Consider the following 20,164-nt stretch of genomic DNA (forward strand, 5'->3'; position numbering starts at 1 on the left):
GAACTATGTAGACAGGCTGGTTTTAAACTGACACACATATACCTGCTTCTGCTTTTTAAGTGCTGGGATTGAACACATGTGCCATTATGCCTGGCTTACAATACTATTCCTATGGATAGTGGGAACTGTAAAAGTACTGCGGTTAAGCCCATCAGTGACTTTCTAGTAAGCAGTCACTAGCTTAGGATTGAAGAATGCAACCAACTGAGAAATACCCTCAATTCTTACCATCCACAAAATAGATCCAGACAACTGTTCAAACTGATGGGACCCACTCCACCGAGATTTCACTGTGGCTAGACCAAAGTCACCTATTTTTACTGTGAGGTCTTCATGAAGAAATATATCTGAGGTGCAGTAAGTAAAGGAAAAAAAATCTCAATTTCCTACCAGAGAAAGCATTTTCAACATTTCAGGTAAAAGAACTACTTTCTATAACTCTATAGTAATATTTTCTTTTTAAAATACAGTGATTCATATGTTCTCTGAAAGTCAACAAATATGTTTTAAACAAGAATTTGTTCTATTTAGTTTATATGACCTACTTTTAAGATGTCTCAGGCCTGAAGTATGTTAGCATAAGGTTGAGATACCTTCCTAAGCCCATGGGAGATCTGGGAACTTTCTAATTTGATTTGGCCCAGATACATGTTAACTCTGCTGGGAGAGCTACACAGGCTCTTTATTAGAATACAATGATATCCAAAGAAGCTGTGAGGACTGAGAGACAAAAAGAAAAATCTTATTTTTTTTCATATCACTGTTAAATAATTTTGAACCTTCAGTTTCAAATCTCATCTACTACTGATCCAGATTAGATGAACTAAAGCAGCTGCCACAAAATATCCACTTTATAGGGCACATAAGATATAAGCAAGCAAGACAACAAGCCCTACTATGATAAAGACTTTGACAGGCTTTCCTACTGAGCCTAGTCATGCAGAAACCCGATCAGGCTGTATCCTGTTCTATTATACTCTCATGCAAATTGGTTCATTTTCTTTATAGCACATGAAACTTAGCTCGAAACTAGTTTTACATAACACGAAGACAAAATGTAGAGGAAAAAGTCAGGGTGGTTCAGACTTCGCAGACCAATTTCAGGAAGGATACTATTACTCTTGAGGTCTCTGTGGATGATTGACTTGGCGTGTAAGTAACTGAAAAACAAAACATCATTTTAACCTGAGTAAGACTGAGTAGGACTCCAGCCTCAAAATCTACATAACATATGTAGTGGTGTACAGACATATTTAGAATAATGAAGCAACTGAAATTGATACATTGTGATAACCTCTTTAAATAATTGGCAGTATCTTTAGGATTATAGAAACACATCACTATTATACTCAGCCCCATCCTGTCGTTCAGGGCTCTGCTTTACCTTTTACTAGTTCCAAATACAAACCTTTCACTCAGTCAAGTCTGTTTATTCATATTCCTGAAATACACCTTGATATTCAATTCTATCTCTTTAAATGTGCTCCTCCTGTACCTGTCCTCAATTAGCTTCCATTCTACTTTCCACCCATCCACATTCTAAAACGAACATTCTTCTTTTCTCACAAGGAACCCAATGCAAAGCAATCATCCCCAGCCCAATTAATGCAACAGTTTGATCCTTGTTTTCTTTATTTTTCATGTGCCCATGCTTGCCTTCCATTTAGAATGCAAACTCCCTTAGACTGTGAAAGTTTGGTAAAGACAATTCATAAGAATAATTGATATTTGACAATTGATAAGAATATATCAAGGCATGATCTATTTTTAAAACTTAGTACTAGTGAGGAAGAATTTTTCTCATAATGGTATATTACTACTAATATGATGATGATGTCATTTGAGATATGGTCTCACTAGGTAGCTCTGGCTGTCCTGGAACTCATTGCATAGACCAGGCTAGCCTTGAACTCACAGAGATCTGCCTGCCTCTGTCTCCTGAGTGCTGGGATTAAAGGGGTGTACCAGCACACATGCCAACATTATATTATTGTCAATGATAAGTCATCTGTCTGTAGTTATCCTAAGTTATACTTAAGAACGACTTCAGTTTTAGACTCTATTTCTATTTACTTCCAATGCATGGAAAGTGCCTAGCAGGTATGAAGTATTCAATACATGGCTGCCAAATCAACTACAATAGGTGCAAGTTATTCGTCTTCAGCTCTTCTTGATGTTGCTGCTGCTTCTTCTGCTTCTGCTTCTTTTTCCGCTTCTGCTTCTGCTTCTTCTTCCTAGGTGCTGCAGGTCTGCTTGCTTCCGTGGAGTGGCCCCGACTGTCTGGAGACAGCCCCTTATATACCCGAGCCTGAGCCACCAAGTCCTCCAGGATTGGTTCCCTGTCAAACCCTCATTAGCATACACCTGCTCAGGAGGGACACATGCGCAGTATACACCCACTCGGGAGGGGCGCATGCACAGTAGAATAGTCTGTTGCTACAGTGTATCAGGAACCAGCACTATCTTGGATACGATCCTCTAGGCGGCCGCTGATGATTGTATCCAAGAGGCTGCCTACAGTCTTATTACTGGAGAAAGTAGATATAAAGGACTTCAGAAATCTAACAGTGACCACATTGAATTCTGATTTAAAATCAGGATATAAAATCAAAGTCATGTCATGAGCACTATTAAAACTAGAGATTTACAAATAGTTCAGACTGTTTACACTTTCCTATCTTTATATGTCCTCATTCTTCCAGGCAGACATCAAGATCCGGAACTATTTTTTGAACAAAAATTTCATTTTAAATTACTGTATCCAAAGTTAACCCTTTCATCCATTATCCTCGCTTCATGCTATCTCCCTCACAGCCCTGCTTACGATCTAAAGATCTTGTCATGGCTCTGAGTGCTGGGCTTCCACTCTGTCATTAGAGGTCACTTATAGGTCTCATCTGCCTTAAACCTTTTCAAGATTTATTTATTTCTGTATATGGATGTGTTTCTGTCTACCAGCCACACATACATGTGCAGATGCCTACGAAAGCCAAAAGAGAGTGCTGGAGGAAACCAATTCCCTGGGACCACAGTTATAGGTAGTTATGAGCTGCCCAATGTGGGTTTTGGGAACTGAACCTGGGTCCTCGGGAGGAGCAGCAAAGCAAAAATCTGACTGAAAGAAGCACAGCAAGAATAAAGTAGGTAAAAATCTAACTGAAGGGTCAAAGAGAAAAAATTTAGGGTCAGGAACTTGGTAGATATTGATGAAGACACATCTAACTGCTAACTAGTGACATACTGGTTAGTAAAAGCTAGGGCAAGCCTAGCAAAACTCAAAGTTACAACAGCTGCTTCAAGTTGATTGTGATGGTGAAAGGAGAGAGCCATCTACCCATAGTTCTCCTCTGACTGCTACACAGCCATGGAGCACACACACCTATCAAAAATGAATACACGTGCTAAACATTTAAAAACGACTTTCTTCATATTTTGCAATTAAAATATACCTTTAGACTTGGGTAACTACTGAAAATGTTTTCTTTCAGTATGGATTAGTTTTTTCTTTATGAGAATTTAAAGAGATACTTATTTTGCTCAGCCCATGGATTAAGAGATCCACATGATGGCTGCATGTATAGTATGACTATCCATTTAGTGAATGGAATATGGGTTGTCTTGGGTTTTAGTATAAGCCTTTGTTGTTGATTTCTGTTGTTATTTCTTTCAGATATCTAGGGAGAATTAGATCTGCTAACACGCTGAATTTAACATTAGAATAAATTATCACTGTTTTCCCAAATCTTACCAGAAAGGTTAAAAGGGTTTTGGCTGATTGTTATCCATGCTGAGACTTGTGTATTGCAGGCTGGAAAATGGGCATTCTGATGGGGATGTGCTGCTAGCACCCATCATAGTCTGAATGTGCCATTTCCTCATGTGTAGTTGTGAATGAAATGTTTGCATGTGCTTACTGGCCTTGCATAGAACACCTTTGAGAAAGTGTTTTGAACCCAAACTTATTCCATCCTTTTTTTGTGATGAGATCTCACTATAATGCTGACATGGCACCCGAACTCAAGTGTTTTTGTTTGTTTGTTTTTGTTTTTTGTTTTTTTGTTTGTTTTTTTAGAGATAGGGTTTCTCTGTTTAGCCTTGGCGGTCCTGGACTTACTCTGTAGACCAGGCTGGCCTTGAACTCAAAAATCCACCTGCCTCTGCCTCCCAAGTGCTGGGATTAAAGGTGTGCTCCACCACTGCCCAGCAGCACTAAAACTCTTAATCCTCTTTCCCTGGCCTCTGAAGGGCAGGGGTTACAAGCCCACACCATCTAGTTTCTGGGACTCATTGAGTGGTATGAGTTATTATTGTTGTTACTATTATTGTAATTTGTGTATAGGTGCTTTGCCTGTATGTATGGCTGTATATCACATGTACACCTGGTGTCTGAGGAGTTCAGTAAAGGGTTTCAGATATACTGGACTAGAGTTAAGATGGTTGTGGGTGTTTGGAATTAAACTTGGGTTCTCTGGAAGAGCATCTGGTGCTCTTAAATGTGGAATCATCTCCCCAGTCCCTATGTTTTATTATTGACTCTAACAGTCTTACCTTGAAGACTTTCTATCAGCTATGTTTTCAAACGTCTTCTCCAAGATTGTACCTTGTCCTTTCATTTTCTTTTGTGCATCTAACTTTGCCTGTGATCCTGGGGTCTGAACCCAGGATTCATACAGACTAGGTATAGTACATACCCCCAGACATATTTTTATTTTCTTAACAGTGTCTTTGGAGGAAAACTAATGTTGAATTTTGATGTACTTCAAGCCATTTCTTTTCTTTCTTTCCCTTACCTTTTGTGTTCTAAGAAATCAATGCCTATCTTTATACTACAAGGATTTTTTCCTTTGCTATTTAAAATAATAGATTTTTAAAAAAGATTTATTTATTTATTTTATGTATATGAGTACACACTGTAGCTGTACAGATAGTTGTGAGCCTTCATCTGTTTGTTCATCTGGATTGACTTTTAGGACCTCTGCTCGCTCTGGTCAATCCCGCTTACTCCTGCCCCACTCGCTCAGGCCCAAAGATTTATTTATTATTATAAATAAGTACACTGTAGCTGTCTTCAGACACACCAGAAGAGGGAGTCAGATTTCATCACAGGTGGTTGTAAGCCACTATATGGTTGCTGGGATTTGAACTCAGGACCTTCAGAAGAACAGTCAGTGCTCTTAACCACTCACCATCTCACCAGCCCTAGATTTTTGTTTTTAATCTACTTCAAATGTTTGTTTTGTGCCATCTAACAGTTAATGGCTTAGTTTTTCTTATGAATATCAAACTGTTATAGCAACATTTGTTGAAGAACTGTCTTCATGAATTACATTAGCACCTTGCTTAAAGAAAATCAAATGAAGAAAATATGTAAATTAGAGCCATACCTAAGCTATATTTTTTCTTCCACAATGATTTATATGTGTATAGTTATACAAATACCATACTCTCTTGATTACTATGGTCTTATAGTAAAATTTGAAATCTCCAACTAAACTCTTAACTTTGTTATTTTTCCTTCAAAATTGTCTCTTTATTTTCTTCTTCCTCCCTTCTTGCTTTCTCTTCTCCACCTTTTAAAATTCCTTCCTAAGACAGGGAATGTGGCAGCCCAGGCTCCTGACCCTCCTGACTTTACCTCTGAAGCACTATGATTAAAGGTGGGTACTACCACAGCTGGTTCCAAGTGTCAGAGACTATAAATAGTTATCCTCTGTACTTCCACATAAATAATCAGATTCGTATGCCAATTTCTAAACTTATATCTGTGCATACTGTGCTGTAGCTGGAGAGCAACTTGAGAAGAATTAAGAACTTAGTGATATTGGGTCTTCTGATACACCAATATGATAATTTTGTATCTCTTCCATTCCCTAGAGAGGATAGTAAATGTCCTTTTAGAAAATACTTTACTCACTTCTAAAAAACAGAAAAATGGTCTTAATAAAATAAATGGATATGTATATAAACACAGAATTTTATAATATTAGTGGGGAAGCAAAAAGTATACTAGTCTTTCATTTTTGTAATCTGTATCAAACACCCACAAACTGAAACAAACCAGAGACACACTACTCATAAAAGAAAAAAGTAAAATGGAGGAAAAGATGGTCTTCATCAACAAACACCACCAGAACAGCTGGATGGCCACATGGAGAAGAAGAAAAGAGCCTCAACTGCGATCTCAGGCACAAGTCATCTGAAGTGGACCAAAGACCCAAATATAAAAGCAAAAATGGTACATTTTTAAAAGGAAATGGAGAACTACCATTACCTTTGTACATGTGAGATACTTTGATGTTTTCAGAATATTTTTATATAATCTGCTTGCATAATCTGGTGTGTTTCTTGCTGAGGCAGGTGAAGGGGCAATAGTTCTATCCACGCAGAGAGGAAACTAAAGAGTGTAAGTGAAATGAGCAGAGAGACGTGGGAAGAGGAATGGTTCTGAGCACACAGACTTGGGTTTAGACTCCATCTGGGTTACTCACCGTAGGAACATTTTACAATCTAACTTTTAGCTACTAATTTGTAACATGGAGATGATGTGTATTTTGATGTATTCTTAAAGTTTACTTTATATGTTTAATGAAAACCCACTATGTGCTAAGCAAAAACTGTTCTGGTTTTAGTCTTGGAGATAAAGCAAGATACTCAGCACTGTAGTGAAGAAGACAGAACACAAAAAAGATAAATCAGTAAGACATACAGTGTACTGCATACTGTTAACTGTGCCAGGTGTGTGTGAGAACCTGGGTAGAGGATAGCAAAGGATGAGCTCCAGGGTTGTCATTTTAGGCTAGAGAGGGCCTTTTCATAGGATATTTTGAGTAAAGGAGGTAGATAGTGTATATTGTTATATTGTTAAGGTGTGAGACTATACCAAGGACAATGAAAAAAGGACAGAGCCCTGTGGCAGATGTATGACTCCCATATATACAGAACAGCAAGTTGACATAGAGTCAACTGGAGGGAAAGCACAGATGATCTGAGCAGGAACAAGGGTTGGAGAAGGGGAACGGAGAGTAGGTGAGATCCCATTAGACAATCAAGTGGACGTGTTGACCAGATAGTTTGATAGGAGTCTTAAGTACAGATCAAATGAAGTAGCTGGAGGTTGGTACAGAAAGTGATTTTTTCCATACCATGAGAGTGACTGAGGTCCCAGAGGGATGACAACCAGCTGAGGAACAGATACTAATAAGACAATCAGAAGAATATGCTTCGATGTACATTTCTTCAACCTTTATACCCTTGTGAATTTTTGTAGATCATGTTAAAATGTAGATTAAATTCAGAAGATCTAAGGTAGTATCTAAAATTCAGTGTTTCTTAGGGTTCCCAGCTAGATGCTATTCAGACCAAAGTTTGACTAATAAGAGATTAGGAATAGAGTGTTCTCCATGAGGAACTGGACTATCTATCTGGACCCCATGTTTCTCACAGATCAATAAACTGAGGACTGAGAATTTAACTACTGGATCTAGCAGCATCAAAGTCTAAGGAACTTTCTCTTTTTCTTTTTAAAAGGCAGGGTCTCATTCTGTGGTCCAAGCCACACCACCATTTCCTGCTCAACATTATTTTCTTAATAAAATGGTGAGCAAGATCATTAGATGATATTCTTAGAGAAGAGGTTTGGGGGTCTCAGGAGACGTATAATAGTGACTAGGAGAGAGGACAACTAAATGAAGTGTGAACTACAAGAAAGAGATGCATCAAGGGCTGGGGTTGGTGAAAGTGGTGCATTATTTGGAGAAGTGACATAGTCCAAGGCTCAAAGGACCACACTGGGGCACATTTATATGACCTTTGTATATACATTGACTTACTGATTATTGAGAATAAGTGAGGAAGCACATATAAAATATAAATAAAAATGATACATTGTAAATACATATATTTAGCAATGTATGTAATTGCTAATACATAAATACCATATTGAAACACCACAAAAATATTTTGCATTTAAAAATAATAAGAAGCCACTGAGTAAACAGTATACAGTAGAGCTGTGATCAGAATATAATATTGAGTACCTAGTAATGGTGTGCAAAGAGTAAAAAGGAAGGCAAATCCTGAATCTATAGTTACAAAATAGTGGGGCTGGTGAGATGGCTCAGCAGGAAAGAGCACTGACTGCTCTTCCGAAGGTCCTGAGTTCAAATCCCAGCAACCACAGGGTGGCTCACAACCATCTGTAATGAGATCTGATGGCCTCTTCTGCTGTGTCTGAAGACAGCTACAGTGTACTTACATATAACAATAAATAAATCTTTAAAAAAGACCAAAAAAGCCAAAATAGTAACAAAACCATTATGTGCAGTATTAACATACATAATTATGAAGGACACAAAACACATTAAGCCATCAAATACAGTTATCTGGATGGTAAGTTACTGGCATGTATTTGTGTTTACATTTTTTCAAATGATTTTCTATTACTCTGTAGTAAGTTTGCTTTGAAATTAAATCAATCCATCCCAAAAGATAGTACAGAAATCACTCATATTCCTACCCTAACAAAGGCTTGTTAAGAGCTTTACACTTTAGTGTCTGCAGTTTTTAAAGTTTATACTAATTCTCTATTTTCCTCTCTGGAGACAACCACTAGTAAATCTGGTGATTCCTGTTTTCATATTCATATATACAACACTTTTATAAATCCAAATATAGGTCAGAGGTGTTGTATTGCATGCTTTTAAGCCTAGCTCTAATGGGGCAGAGACAGGCTTAATTAATATTAAACCTGTTGTTTTGAGGCAAGTTACCATATATTCTAAGCTGATTTGGACTCAGCGTCCTGCATCCAGCTCCCAAGTGATAGGGGTTATAGATTATATGTGCCACCGCAACTACTAAAACAGAATTTTGCGTAATAGTTTCTTTTGTGAAAGACAACTCAAATGAATTCTAACAAACTATATGATTCCTTGTGAATTTTAAAGCAACATTTAAAGGTTTAAATAACTGAGAAGGATATAATTTCCAATATGTTACAAGTATTAACATTTCAACAATGCTTTGCTATTCAATGATAATAACTTTTAGGTAGAGCATTGCTTTGGCTGGCCTGGAACATGCTGTGTAAACTAGGTGGCCTTCTTACCTATCTCCCACGTATTGGAGTCATAGGCATGTGACCCCATGCCACCATGCCTATGAACAAATTTTTTAGAAGCCACTTTGTTTAATGAAAAAGTCTTTTATTTGTTTGTTTGTTTTTCAAGACAGCATTTCTCTGTGTAGTACTGGCTGTCCTAGAACTCCCTCTGTAGAGCAGGCTGGCCTCAAATTCAGGGATCCACCTGTGTCTGCTTTACAAGTGCTGGGATTAAAGTGTGTGACAGCACACTGGTGGTGAGTAGTCGTTTTATTTTTAACCTCACTAAGGAAACTAATAAATTTGCTCTTGGTAAGAGTGGCAATCTCTTCTTTCACTGGATCTGTTCCTTCCAGTATACCCAACCTTGGTGTGTTCTGACCTTTCATTTCTATCAGACCTCTCCCCCCGACCCCCTCTTTGGTTTTTCGAGACAGGGTTTCTCTATGTAGCCCTGGCTGTCCTGCAACTCACTTTGTAGACCAGGCTAGCCTCAAACCTAGAAATCTACCACCTCTGCCTCCCAAATGCTGGGATTAAAGGCATGCACCACCACTGCCCGGCACTATCAGACTTCTCTAATGTTTGATGATTCAGAGACAATGTGTCTTACTCAGACCAAGTGGGGCACTAGTAAACTGTCCAGCTTATGGTTTGTGAACCACATAGTAACACAGACAGGAATCCCCACACTCTCTTCCTCCTGGTCTGGTAAGATTCTCTAGTGAAGACTCCTAAGACTCTTGTAGGAAAAGTCAGGTTTGGCTGCTAGCCTCTTGAAAACCAAAAGGCGACTGGGTTAGGATGTTTCTCAGTGGCACAATATTTGTTGTAGGGATCACCCTAGATCTAACCCCTCACAATGCCACCTGCCACCCCAACAAGCTGGGAGACAGGCAGCACAGCTGAACATTATCTGAGAAGTACAGTTGCTGAATCTCACTGTTTTGGTAAAATGTCCAAATCCTAGACAGCAGAATTCCCCAGCCAGAGATACTCATTTCCCGCTCTCCAGAGAACTTCCAGTCTTTCTGCCAGTTGCTCAGAGGAACTTGCTAGGAAAGAAATTAACAGAATAGCCTCTCCCATCATAGGAACTGCCAATTTCTGAAGCTAATCTCCACACAGACTCTTGAAAGTTGTGTTGTAGACATGATGGTTTTCGTCTATCTTCAGTTTTCCACCTGCTTTCCAACTTTCAAAATGTTGCTACTGTCTTCTTTCTATCACCCTGATTAGTTTAGTCTTTATAAAAATATTTCTTTATTGTAGTTTTAATGGGGTTGAAAGATAGAGGGGAAAAATTTTGTCACTTTAACCCCAAACTTACTTAGTCATTTCAAGACACAGTTTTTAACTGTCAAAGACTTTAGAAACTAGAATATATTAGTACAAAGCAGATGCAAATTACCATCTCAACTGGAAGGAAAAAAATGGGAAAGGCATTATGCTATCCTTCATTAGTTTTAAATTGATAATAAAAAGTAAACTATCTTAGAGGGCTTAAAATTTAATAGTGCTTTCTCAGCTATGAAAATCTATCTTGGATAAGTTTGATAGAATGATGCTCATATGTGCACCAGTAGGTGAGCAGTGTTTGAGAGCTGGCTATAAAGGTACACTGGTAATCCCAACTGTAAAGTGGTGGGGAAGTACCACCTATCTCTTGATAACTCTAGAGTTACTCATTTTCATAGGTTCTTCCCTATGGTCACACCTTGTTTTAACTAACCCTGTCACCCCACTACCTTTTCTTCTCATTATAAATACTGGTTTTTATTGTCTGTTCATATCAGAAGCTATTTTCTCCCATCCCCTCTCTCTTTTTAAAATTTTTAAAAACATTTCTGAATTTTGATACAGGCAGAATTTGAATTTTTCTTTCTGGATAGTAAACAATACTGGGTAGTTTTGTATAATCATGCATGTATGTCTTGTCTTGTTTGTCTGCTTGCCTTCCTTGCTTTTCTTCATTTTACTGATAGATATTGAATATCCATCATAGCCTAGGGCCTAGTCTAGGCAATAGCCATAATTCAATGAACAAAACAAAGCACCTGCTCTTACCCAGTCTGTATCTAGTCAGGGCAACAGAGAATTGTAAAAGGCTGTTAGAATTAGCATATAGGAAGGGATAAAGTGAGCTGGGGACATGATAGTTATATACAGTGGTCAGACATATAATCTTAAATAAAAGTCTTTGTGGTACAAGTATTCCAAAGAGAAGAGGGCAGACATAGAGCTGCTAAGGAGAGAGTGCCCAGCCTATTGCATAAGTGCTAGAGAATTAGTTTCTGCCAGAGATTTTTTGTCTCAAGACAAAATGCATTCTTTTAGATTTGAGTACATTAAAATTCTAGCTTTGTTGAAAGGCTGAGATAATTTTGTTAGTAGATAAGTTAAGGATGTTACTAAATAAAATACCTTGTCGTGTGTGTGTGTGTGTGTGTGTGTGTGTGTGTGTATGTTGGTTTGAATAAGCATGTCCCCGTAGGCTTATACACTGGAATGCTAATAGGGAGTGGTACTATTTAAAAGGATTAGAAGAATTAGGAGGTGTGGCCTTTTTAGAAGTGTATCACCTGGGGTGAATGAACTTTGAGGTTTCAAAAGCCCATGCCAGGCCCAGACTGATTTTCTGCCTACAGATCAGGCTGTAGTAACCAACCATTTCTCCAGTGCTAAGCCTGCTGCCATGTGCCCTGCAATAATGCTAATGCACCAAGCCTCTGCAACTGTAGGCAAGCCCCCAATTAAATGATTTCTTTGACAAGAGTTGTTGGTTATGGTGTCTCGCCACAGCAATTGAACAGTGACTAAAGTGATAAAGCATTCTGGTTGAACAAAGGCTTGTAAGTTATTGCCTAGTTTTGAATGAAGGAAGGTGGTAAGTTTATTTATTTTGAGGCAAGAGTTGTTAGCGCATGCATTCACTTTCACCCTTTCGTTCCAATTTGATAATGCAAAGGTAGCATAAGAGGTTTTATGACAAAAAAAGAGGTTTTAAGACAATTTTGCTAATAAATGTGAGACCTAATGTTTCCTTACCAGTAAAAGGGAAATCAAAATATCTACTTTATAACATTTTAAAGATTAAATGACATAGTAATCCATTCACACAGAAGAATTAAGACATTCTTTTACACTATTCATAAAACTTTCAAATTTATATTTTGTTTTTCAGCTAAGCACTTTTTTGTTAGCTTGTCTTTTTTTTGAAACAGTCTATTTAGTTCTAAAACTCACAGAGATCCTTCTGCCTCTGCCTCTTCAATACTGAGATTAAAGACATGCATCACCAAGCCTGGCTTCAGCTAAGTACCTTAAAATGTGCTCCTTGCTTTTTGCTTTGTGCTGGGGGCTGACCATGGGTTTGTGAATGATGTTTGAGTGATCTACTACTAAGTAACACCTGTAGCCCTAAATGTTACCTTTTAACTGTTCAATTACACTTAAAAGGTTTTATGCAATTTTTTTCTTAAGCCAGTTTTTTTTTTTGTTGTTTTTTGAGACAAGGTCTCTTCATGTAGTCCTGGCTGTCCTGGAACTTAGAGTTCTGCCTGCTTCTGCCTCCTGAGTGCTGGGATTAAACGCGTGCACCACCGCACCTAGCCCTGGTTCATTTTCACCCAGCCCTGGTTCATTTTAACTAGTATAAATCATTAAAAAAATGTATCTTTTGAGTTATAAAGTAAAATTCAGTAGATATACTTGTTACAACTTGAAGATCTCAAAAAGGATTAAAATACAGATATTCATTTAAAATAATAGTCACATATTTCCTATTAATTTAATGGCTTTTTTTTAGTGGTAGTGGGGTTTTTTTTTCTTTGAGGGTTCTTGCTTTTTTTTACTTCCACTGTTCACATAAATCACTGAGTGCAAATCATCATTTGCAATTATAAACTTCTCATCAAATAACTTACTTCCTGTAAAGTTTAAAGGCTGAACTAGAGAAATAACAATTTTAATATTCAAGTTATCTAGTAGTACCTTTGCGTAGACACTTAAAAAGCAACTCATAAGAGGTTATCATTAGGACCTTTAAAGTATCCGTAAGTGGATTTCAAAAGCCATATATGAAGATTTAACAGCACCAAACTTACTCCATGCCCTGTGCAGTCTGCCGTGCAATATCTATAAGTTTGATCATCTCAAATTTGGTCTCAATGATGTGGAGATGGTGATATAAGCTGGAGCCCTCACACCACTGTGTAACAATAGCCAGCTGTGGCTTTGTAGAATAGCCCATGAAAAGGAGGATGTTCACATGTCGAGTTTTCCTGCCAAAAAGAAATGTGACAATGAGTTACCATTCTTTAAAGACAGCCAAATCAATAACGATGCTCTCAGGAAAAAGTACCAGAAACAAAGCAAGGCTGACCTGTATTTATCGAGTCTAACCTCCAACTCCATTCAGAAATAGAGAAATATATTGAGTGAGGAAGCAGAGGTTGCTTTCATGTGTTTAAGTTGTTCCAAACTTATTAGTAGGTTTTCTACATGGAAGTATAGCCATTTCCCTCTAACCTCCACAATTAGCTTCTGTTCTGTTCTTTACAATAGCAGAGTAACTGTGAACCCTCTTGAATACAATAGCCTTTTCTGGATTAAAATCTCTGTTTTGTTGAACACTCCCCTCACAAAAAATTTTAACTAATTTTTTAACTAATTTTTAACTAAATTTTAACTAATCTTTCCTGTATAAGTTTTCTTATCATGGATTTACTCTGATTTGTCAATGTTCCTCAAGTTCTAGGGCCTAAGACTAAAGACAATTTTAAATGTGTTTTGATATATTTAGAATTTTTAGAGTATTACTTTCCTAAAAGGAACTACTATTATACATAATCAAACATTTTTTTTTTATTTCCATTAATTCAATCTTCTAGATGCAGGACCAAACGATACTGCATATCAGGCAAACAATATAAACATGAACTCTAAGCAGACACATTTTGTTTCTTTAAGTCAATCCACTGGGAAGCGGTGATCTACATGCTCACCTGAGTACTCCTACTTCATTTTTGAAGGCCTGTAACTGTTGAGGTGTGGGTGCTGTCACATTCAACATTTTCACTGCCACATCACCTGAAAGAAAATAGTTACTCCAAAATTTCAAATTGCAAAATATGAAATATTTATTTTTGGGTTTTTTGCTAATTGTCAGTTTTAAATTTATATCATTATTAAATTGTAAGTAAATTATATTTAACTACTTAGTAATAAACTACTTTTCATCTTTTTTTTAAGATTTATTTAATTATTTTATATATATGAGTACACTGTAGCTGTCTTCAGACTCATCAGAAGAGGGTATCAGATCCCATTACAGATGGTTGTGAGTTACCATGTGGTTGCTGGGAATTGAACTCAGGACCTCTGTAAGAGCAGTCAGTACTCTTAACTGCTGAGCCATCTCACCAGCTCTTTCTTCTTCTTTTTAATACATACCATGGGGCACACAGATCCTTTAATCCCACACAAACAACTAACAATAATATTCCTATAACTACTGTTTGAAAATATATGCTAAACTATAGCGAGCTTCCTTGCCTTGGGAATACACTTAGGTAACTATGTACTTGCAGAGTTCTCCTAACGAGTTACCCTGTTGTCTGAGGTGTGACCTAGCAAGTGAATGCTCAAACCATGGACAACACAACAGGCCCAATGCAACTGGGCTTAAAAACCTGCCAATTATTTTTTTTCAAAAGTTATAGCTTACTTATGGGGACTGGAAAATTATTAAAACTATAATCATAGTTTAAACACTTCTAGTATTTTATATACTTCTAGTGGATATGTAAACTGGTATAATTACTTGGCAGCACTGACGGGAGTATATATAAAATTGCAAGTATGCATATGGTGTAGTTCTAAAATTCTCTCCTAGGCACATAGCCAGCAAAAATATACACATATGTTCTTTAAAAGGCATATACTAAAAATATACACAGCAGCACCATTCAGAATTGCACCAAAGTGGGAAGTACCCAAATGCTTATTATCCCATAGATGGAAGGAATCACATTTCACTCACACAATGGAATACTATTCAGAGGAAGAATGACACATGAACGTACCCAACAACATCGATGGATTGTAAAATGTTAAGAGAAAGATTATGCAATATATTCTATTGTGGTCAGGATGTTAGTCGTCTGCAGGGTGAGTGAATGAAAAGGGCATGTGGAGAGCTTCTAGAAGGCTAATAATGTTATACTTATTAATCACAAATGTATTCATTTACTTGGTGAGTTTCAATTACCTGAACACTTACAAATATTTTAGTAAATTTTAACATAATCACTATAAGTCTTGATTTTTCTTAACTACCAAAGTACTATAGTATTCATTTTATCAGATATGACCTAACAGTGCTTATTACTTAAATGTTTCAGGAAAACATAAACATTTCCATAGGAGCTGGTAAAATTGCTTAGTTAAGAAAACTGGCTGCTCTTCTAGGTCTTGAGTTCAACTCACAGCAACCACATGATGGAATACAACCATCTATAATAGAATCTGTTGCTGTCTTTTGTCATGTAGGGGTATATGCAAATAGAGCACTTATATTCATAAATAAATCATAAAAAAAATCCCCCTAACTATGGGACTCAGAAATAAACTGTGGTGTGTGTGTGTGTATGTATATGTATACATATATACATGCTTATATATGTATACAGTATAAAACTTATGAATGTATATGAAATAATAAATGAGAGATTCAGATAGCATTTTTATACTGTTATGGATTTTATATAGATCTTTAATATGAAGGCATTACACATGCTGTTTCAAACTCAATATATTAAAAAACTTTCCATATCAATGTAGCTCTATTATATAATTTTGATTCTTATATAACCATATATGGACACGTCAATGTGCTAATTGAATCTTCTACTAGTGAGTACTCGAGTTATTTTTATTTTCTATTATTACTATACCTCTAGTGAGTATGCTTTCCCAAACACCAACCTATCCATTGCTGTCCAATTGCATGCTTAGGCTCAGTGGTCATATCACTAACTTTTCATATTTCCACAAAATAAACAGGATTATAGTCACAGTCTTCACAGGATCAATTAAAAAAATCTGTGTTCAAAGAAAGTCATGACTTCTATCTTTTGAGTTTGTAATTCTTAGAAAAGTAGTGAGGCTGAACACTTTTTATGTTTACTTGTGATTTACAATTACCATACAATCATCAAAAGGAATGCTTCTAAAAGAAAGACGAACTTCCTTTGGGACTAATAGCTCAATGATCTTCATCTTTATCAGTCATTACTGTAAAGTACTAACAGCAATCTTGGTTACTAATCCAGTTTTTATGGTCACCATTTTTGTTAGAAACCTTTGGAGGATTCCTGCATTTGATTAAAACAGTTTAATGATGCAAACAGTGAATATTTTGACTTCATATTATTTTTTGGAACAATCTCTTGTCACTCAAGTTGGCTTTGAACTTTCTACATAGTTAAGGATGTCCTTGAATTCATAATCCTCATGCTTCTACCTCCTAAGTGCCGAGCATATAGGAGTGTGTGTCATCATGCCTGTTGTTCCTTCCCAAGACAAATCTGTGTAGCCCTGTCTGTACTGTAACTTTCTCTGGACCAGGCTGGCCTTGAACTCAGATCTGCTTGCCTCTGCTGGGGCTAAGGATATGTGTATGCCATTACACCCGTCTTTGGCTTTTTTTTTTAAATAATAAACATTTCTTAATATATCCCACTTGTGCCAATGGCACTGTATTACATACCACATCCCACTTGTGCCAACGGCACCATATTACATACATACCATGCCACTTTCCCTTGTAGACAGTTCCAAATGACCCAGATCCAATTCTCTGTCCCACTGTAATCTGTCCATCTGGAATCTCCCAATCATCACTTGAATCTCTTCTACCAAGTGTTTTCTCGAAAAATAAAGTACAAAAGTCAAGCCAAGGCAAACAAAGGAGAAAAACTTTATATTTCATGCTAATTATATTGACCTGCCTGACAGGAAGTTAGGAACAGAGCAAGGTCTTCTAAAAAAGAAGAAAGAAAACAATAAAATATCTATGCTGAACAGTAATAGTTATACTCATAACTCAAAATATAAAATTAAATTTAAAATGAGCCAATATGAGGATGGAATAGTTACTTAAAATTAGAAATAACTGGGGTTGGAGGGATAGTTCAGAAGTTAGGAGCAGTGGCTTTTTTTCCAGAGGACCCAGGTTTGAGTCCCAGCATCCACCTGATAGCTCACATTCATCTATCACTCTAGTTTCAGGAGACCCGTTACACTCTTCTGATCCCCTTCACCACTGGGTATGTAAATGCTGTACTTCTACATGCAGTCAAACACCCATAAACACAAAAGAATACTAATTAAAAAGTTAAAAACAGAAATGATTTATTATGTGTAGAAATACATTTGTTATTCTTAAAATAAAATGGCTTTTTAACTATTTGGATAACTATAGAGGCATGATTAAAAACTATATATTCATGCCTAGTTTTGGCTTCAAGTCCCAAAAATTTAAGTTAACATGCTATAACTATTGGTGCAGGATTTCCTTACATGTCTTAACTGATTTGACCATCAAAATAAATAAATGAATAAAGAAATAAATCAATATACCAATTCTTTTGGTAAGGTAAAGTAGAAGAAAGTTATCTTTCAAATATGGAAGAATGTCATTTGGTAGACACTTGAATTCTGGACCAGCTTTTAGAACACATATGCTTTATATGCTTAATCATACCTTCTAAATACTTGCTTATTCTCATTCTCCTTATTTTAGAAACAGAACATCATTATTTCCCTTTCAAAATGGCCTCAAAAATTATACTGGGAACCAGAGCAAAAGTCAGTTTTGTAAGAATATACATTATGCAAAAACCTATTAACTCTTAAATGTGATGGGAAGCTTGCATCCACCACACAGTACTTTTACAGTTAAATGGCCCAGTTACAGGAATAGCACAGCACAGATCCTTACCATCCGACTTCTGTCTTCCGAGGATGAGGATGAGGATGATTTCCTTTCCCGCTGAGGTCCTGGAGATTTCTGTAAGGCTTTCACGTTAGTGAGTGAGCCAGGTAATGAGGCAGGTGGGGTGGCAGACAAGCCTGTGGTTGACCCTAAATTAGAAAAAGGGGAAATTATCCACATTAAGTAGGAGTAAGCACTAGGAGGAGCAAGTATGTCCACAGAACAGGGGCAGAAAGTGGGGAGATCTAGACTCACTTTAAAATGGAGTGCATATTTAAATATTGACCCTCAACAAAGGGTAGACCAAAACAGACATGGTATGTAATTAGTACAGTAATTTTTTTTTTTTTTTAGTTTTTTGGCCAATTTAATGACCCTTAAAATAGATGATAATAAACAAGTTTAGAAAAATACAATCTCTAAACCAAGACACAATTTCTAAAATTCACTCCCAAGTTCCTGTGCCTTTGATAAAAAATTAAAACATCAAAACCAATAATGCACAGGCATGGTACCACACACCTTTAATCCTAGCACTTGGGAGGCAGATGCAGGTAAATCTCTGCAGTTGAGGCCAACCTGGTCTACAGAGGGAATTCTAGGATAGACAGAGTCACATAATACAAAGACCCTGTGTGATAAAATAGAAAAAACTAACAAAAACCCAACAACAAAATCAATGCAAATTTCTACAAAACAAAATTGTTTTGTATTACTTCATTAGCCTCAATATTTCAAAAACATGTAAACATTATTTCTTTCCTATTAGCCTTGCATTTATATATGATACCAAACTACAAGTGCTATTATTTAAGAGATGGTGGGCAGTGTCAGCGGTTCTTGAGGTTTTTCTTTTAAATGTAGACTATTTGTTACCTTGATTGCCAAGTTAATATGAACAAAGCTAAGTAATAATTGAAAAACTATTTGTTTTTATTTTATGTACATTTTGGTGCTTTGCCTGTATGTGTATCTGTGTGAAGGTATCAGAACTCCTGAAATTACTCCAGAGTTACAGACAGTGGTGAACTGGGAAGGGACCCTGAGTCCTATGGAGAAACAGCCAGTGCTTGTAAACTGATGAGCTATCACCCCAGTTCCACTAAATAGGCTTTTAAGACTTTCTGAAAACTTGGTATTATAAGGATGAATAAATAAATGCTATGGCATCTCACCCATATTTCAGATATATTCTAGTATTTTATATGCCAAGTGAACCTTGTAAGTAGACTCTGATCAGCAGAAATGGAACTTTTTAAATACGTAAACTTCCTGTTAACTCAGTAGCAATACGTATAGTATCTGGGACAAGAGTTTAGAGCAGTGGCTCCCCAAATTGTATAGTGACTAGGCCTGAGATTCCTAGGTAAATTTTCATATACAGCTGAGAAAAAAAAAAACCTAGAAAATACTACTCTCAAGGCTAAAAAACAGGCTCTTTCAACAGCAAGGATACAAATGGCAGCATTTAAATCTAAATCTCGACAGATGTTTTACAGCCACTACATCATGATATAGCACCATATGAAAGTTCTATGATTGCATATGCAATTTTCTAACAGAAAATGGTATCTGGAATTTCTTTGAACTAGAGCACTATACATTTTATACTGGTCACTGATAACTTTCCACATTATGAAGCAGTTAACAACTTGCCCAGGCCTCAGGCAGAGTTCTCATTTATTGGATTATTTACTTTAATTATATCACTAAGTACTGAATGGCTTCCACCATATTTATGGCTTGTCTGAAAAAATAGCCGGGCTGATAGAAAACTAAAGCACCATCATTATATTAAGTATAGGTCACTACGTGTATCAAAGCAGTAAAAATAACTATAAAAATATTTTTTAAAAGATATCTAATTTTATCTTAAAATTTAAGTCAATTTAACAATAAATGAAAATATAACATGGCAAAATATGGGAGTTATTAACTTTCCTTATGTGAGGGGCATAAGTCAACAGATAAATTCAGTTTTTCTGAACTCATGTTTATAGTTTAACTAAAATATATATCATATGTAAGGGGAAAAGAGTACTAATATTACTAAATTTCAAAACACT

At 36.6% G+C, this 20,164-nt stretch overlaps 1 protein-coding gene across 9 annotated transcripts in view; it reads right to left on the reverse strand.

Moving 5' to 3' along the window:
* Positions 1 to 20,164, reverse strand: part of Braf (B-Raf proto-oncogene, serine/threonine kinase) — a 132,368-nt gene that overhangs the window by 23,277 nt on the left and 88,927 nt on the right. For all 9 annotated transcript variants that reach the window (XR_004121948.1, XM_031381634.1, XM_031381635.1 and 6 more), the window contains 6 exons: positions 18,105 to 18,247; positions 16,913 to 17,030; positions 14,107 to 14,191; positions 13,207 to 13,383; positions 1,114 to 1,160; positions 229 to 347 (listed from right to left, as the gene is read on the reverse strand). Coding sequence is in view for 8 of the 9 variants with exons in the window: in XM_031381634.1 (XP_031237494.1) it covers positions 229 to 347; positions 1,114 to 1,160; positions 13,207 to 13,383; positions 14,107 to 14,191; positions 16,913 to 17,030; positions 18,105 to 18,247 (689 nt within the window). In the remaining variant the exon portion in view is untranslated. The remainder of the gene's footprint in view (positions 1 to 228; positions 348 to 1,113; positions 1,161 to 13,206; positions 13,384 to 14,106; positions 14,192 to 16,912; positions 17,031 to 18,104; positions 18,248 to 20,164) is intronic.

This window comes from Mastomys coucha, unplaced genomic scaffold (genome assembly GCF_008632895.1).
Source record: "Mastomys coucha isolate ucsf_1 unplaced genomic scaffold, UCSF_Mcou_1 pScaffold20, whole genome shotgun sequence".
NCBI classification, from domain to species: domain Eukaryota; kingdom Metazoa; phylum Chordata; class Mammalia; order Rodentia; family Muridae; genus Mastomys; species Mastomys coucha.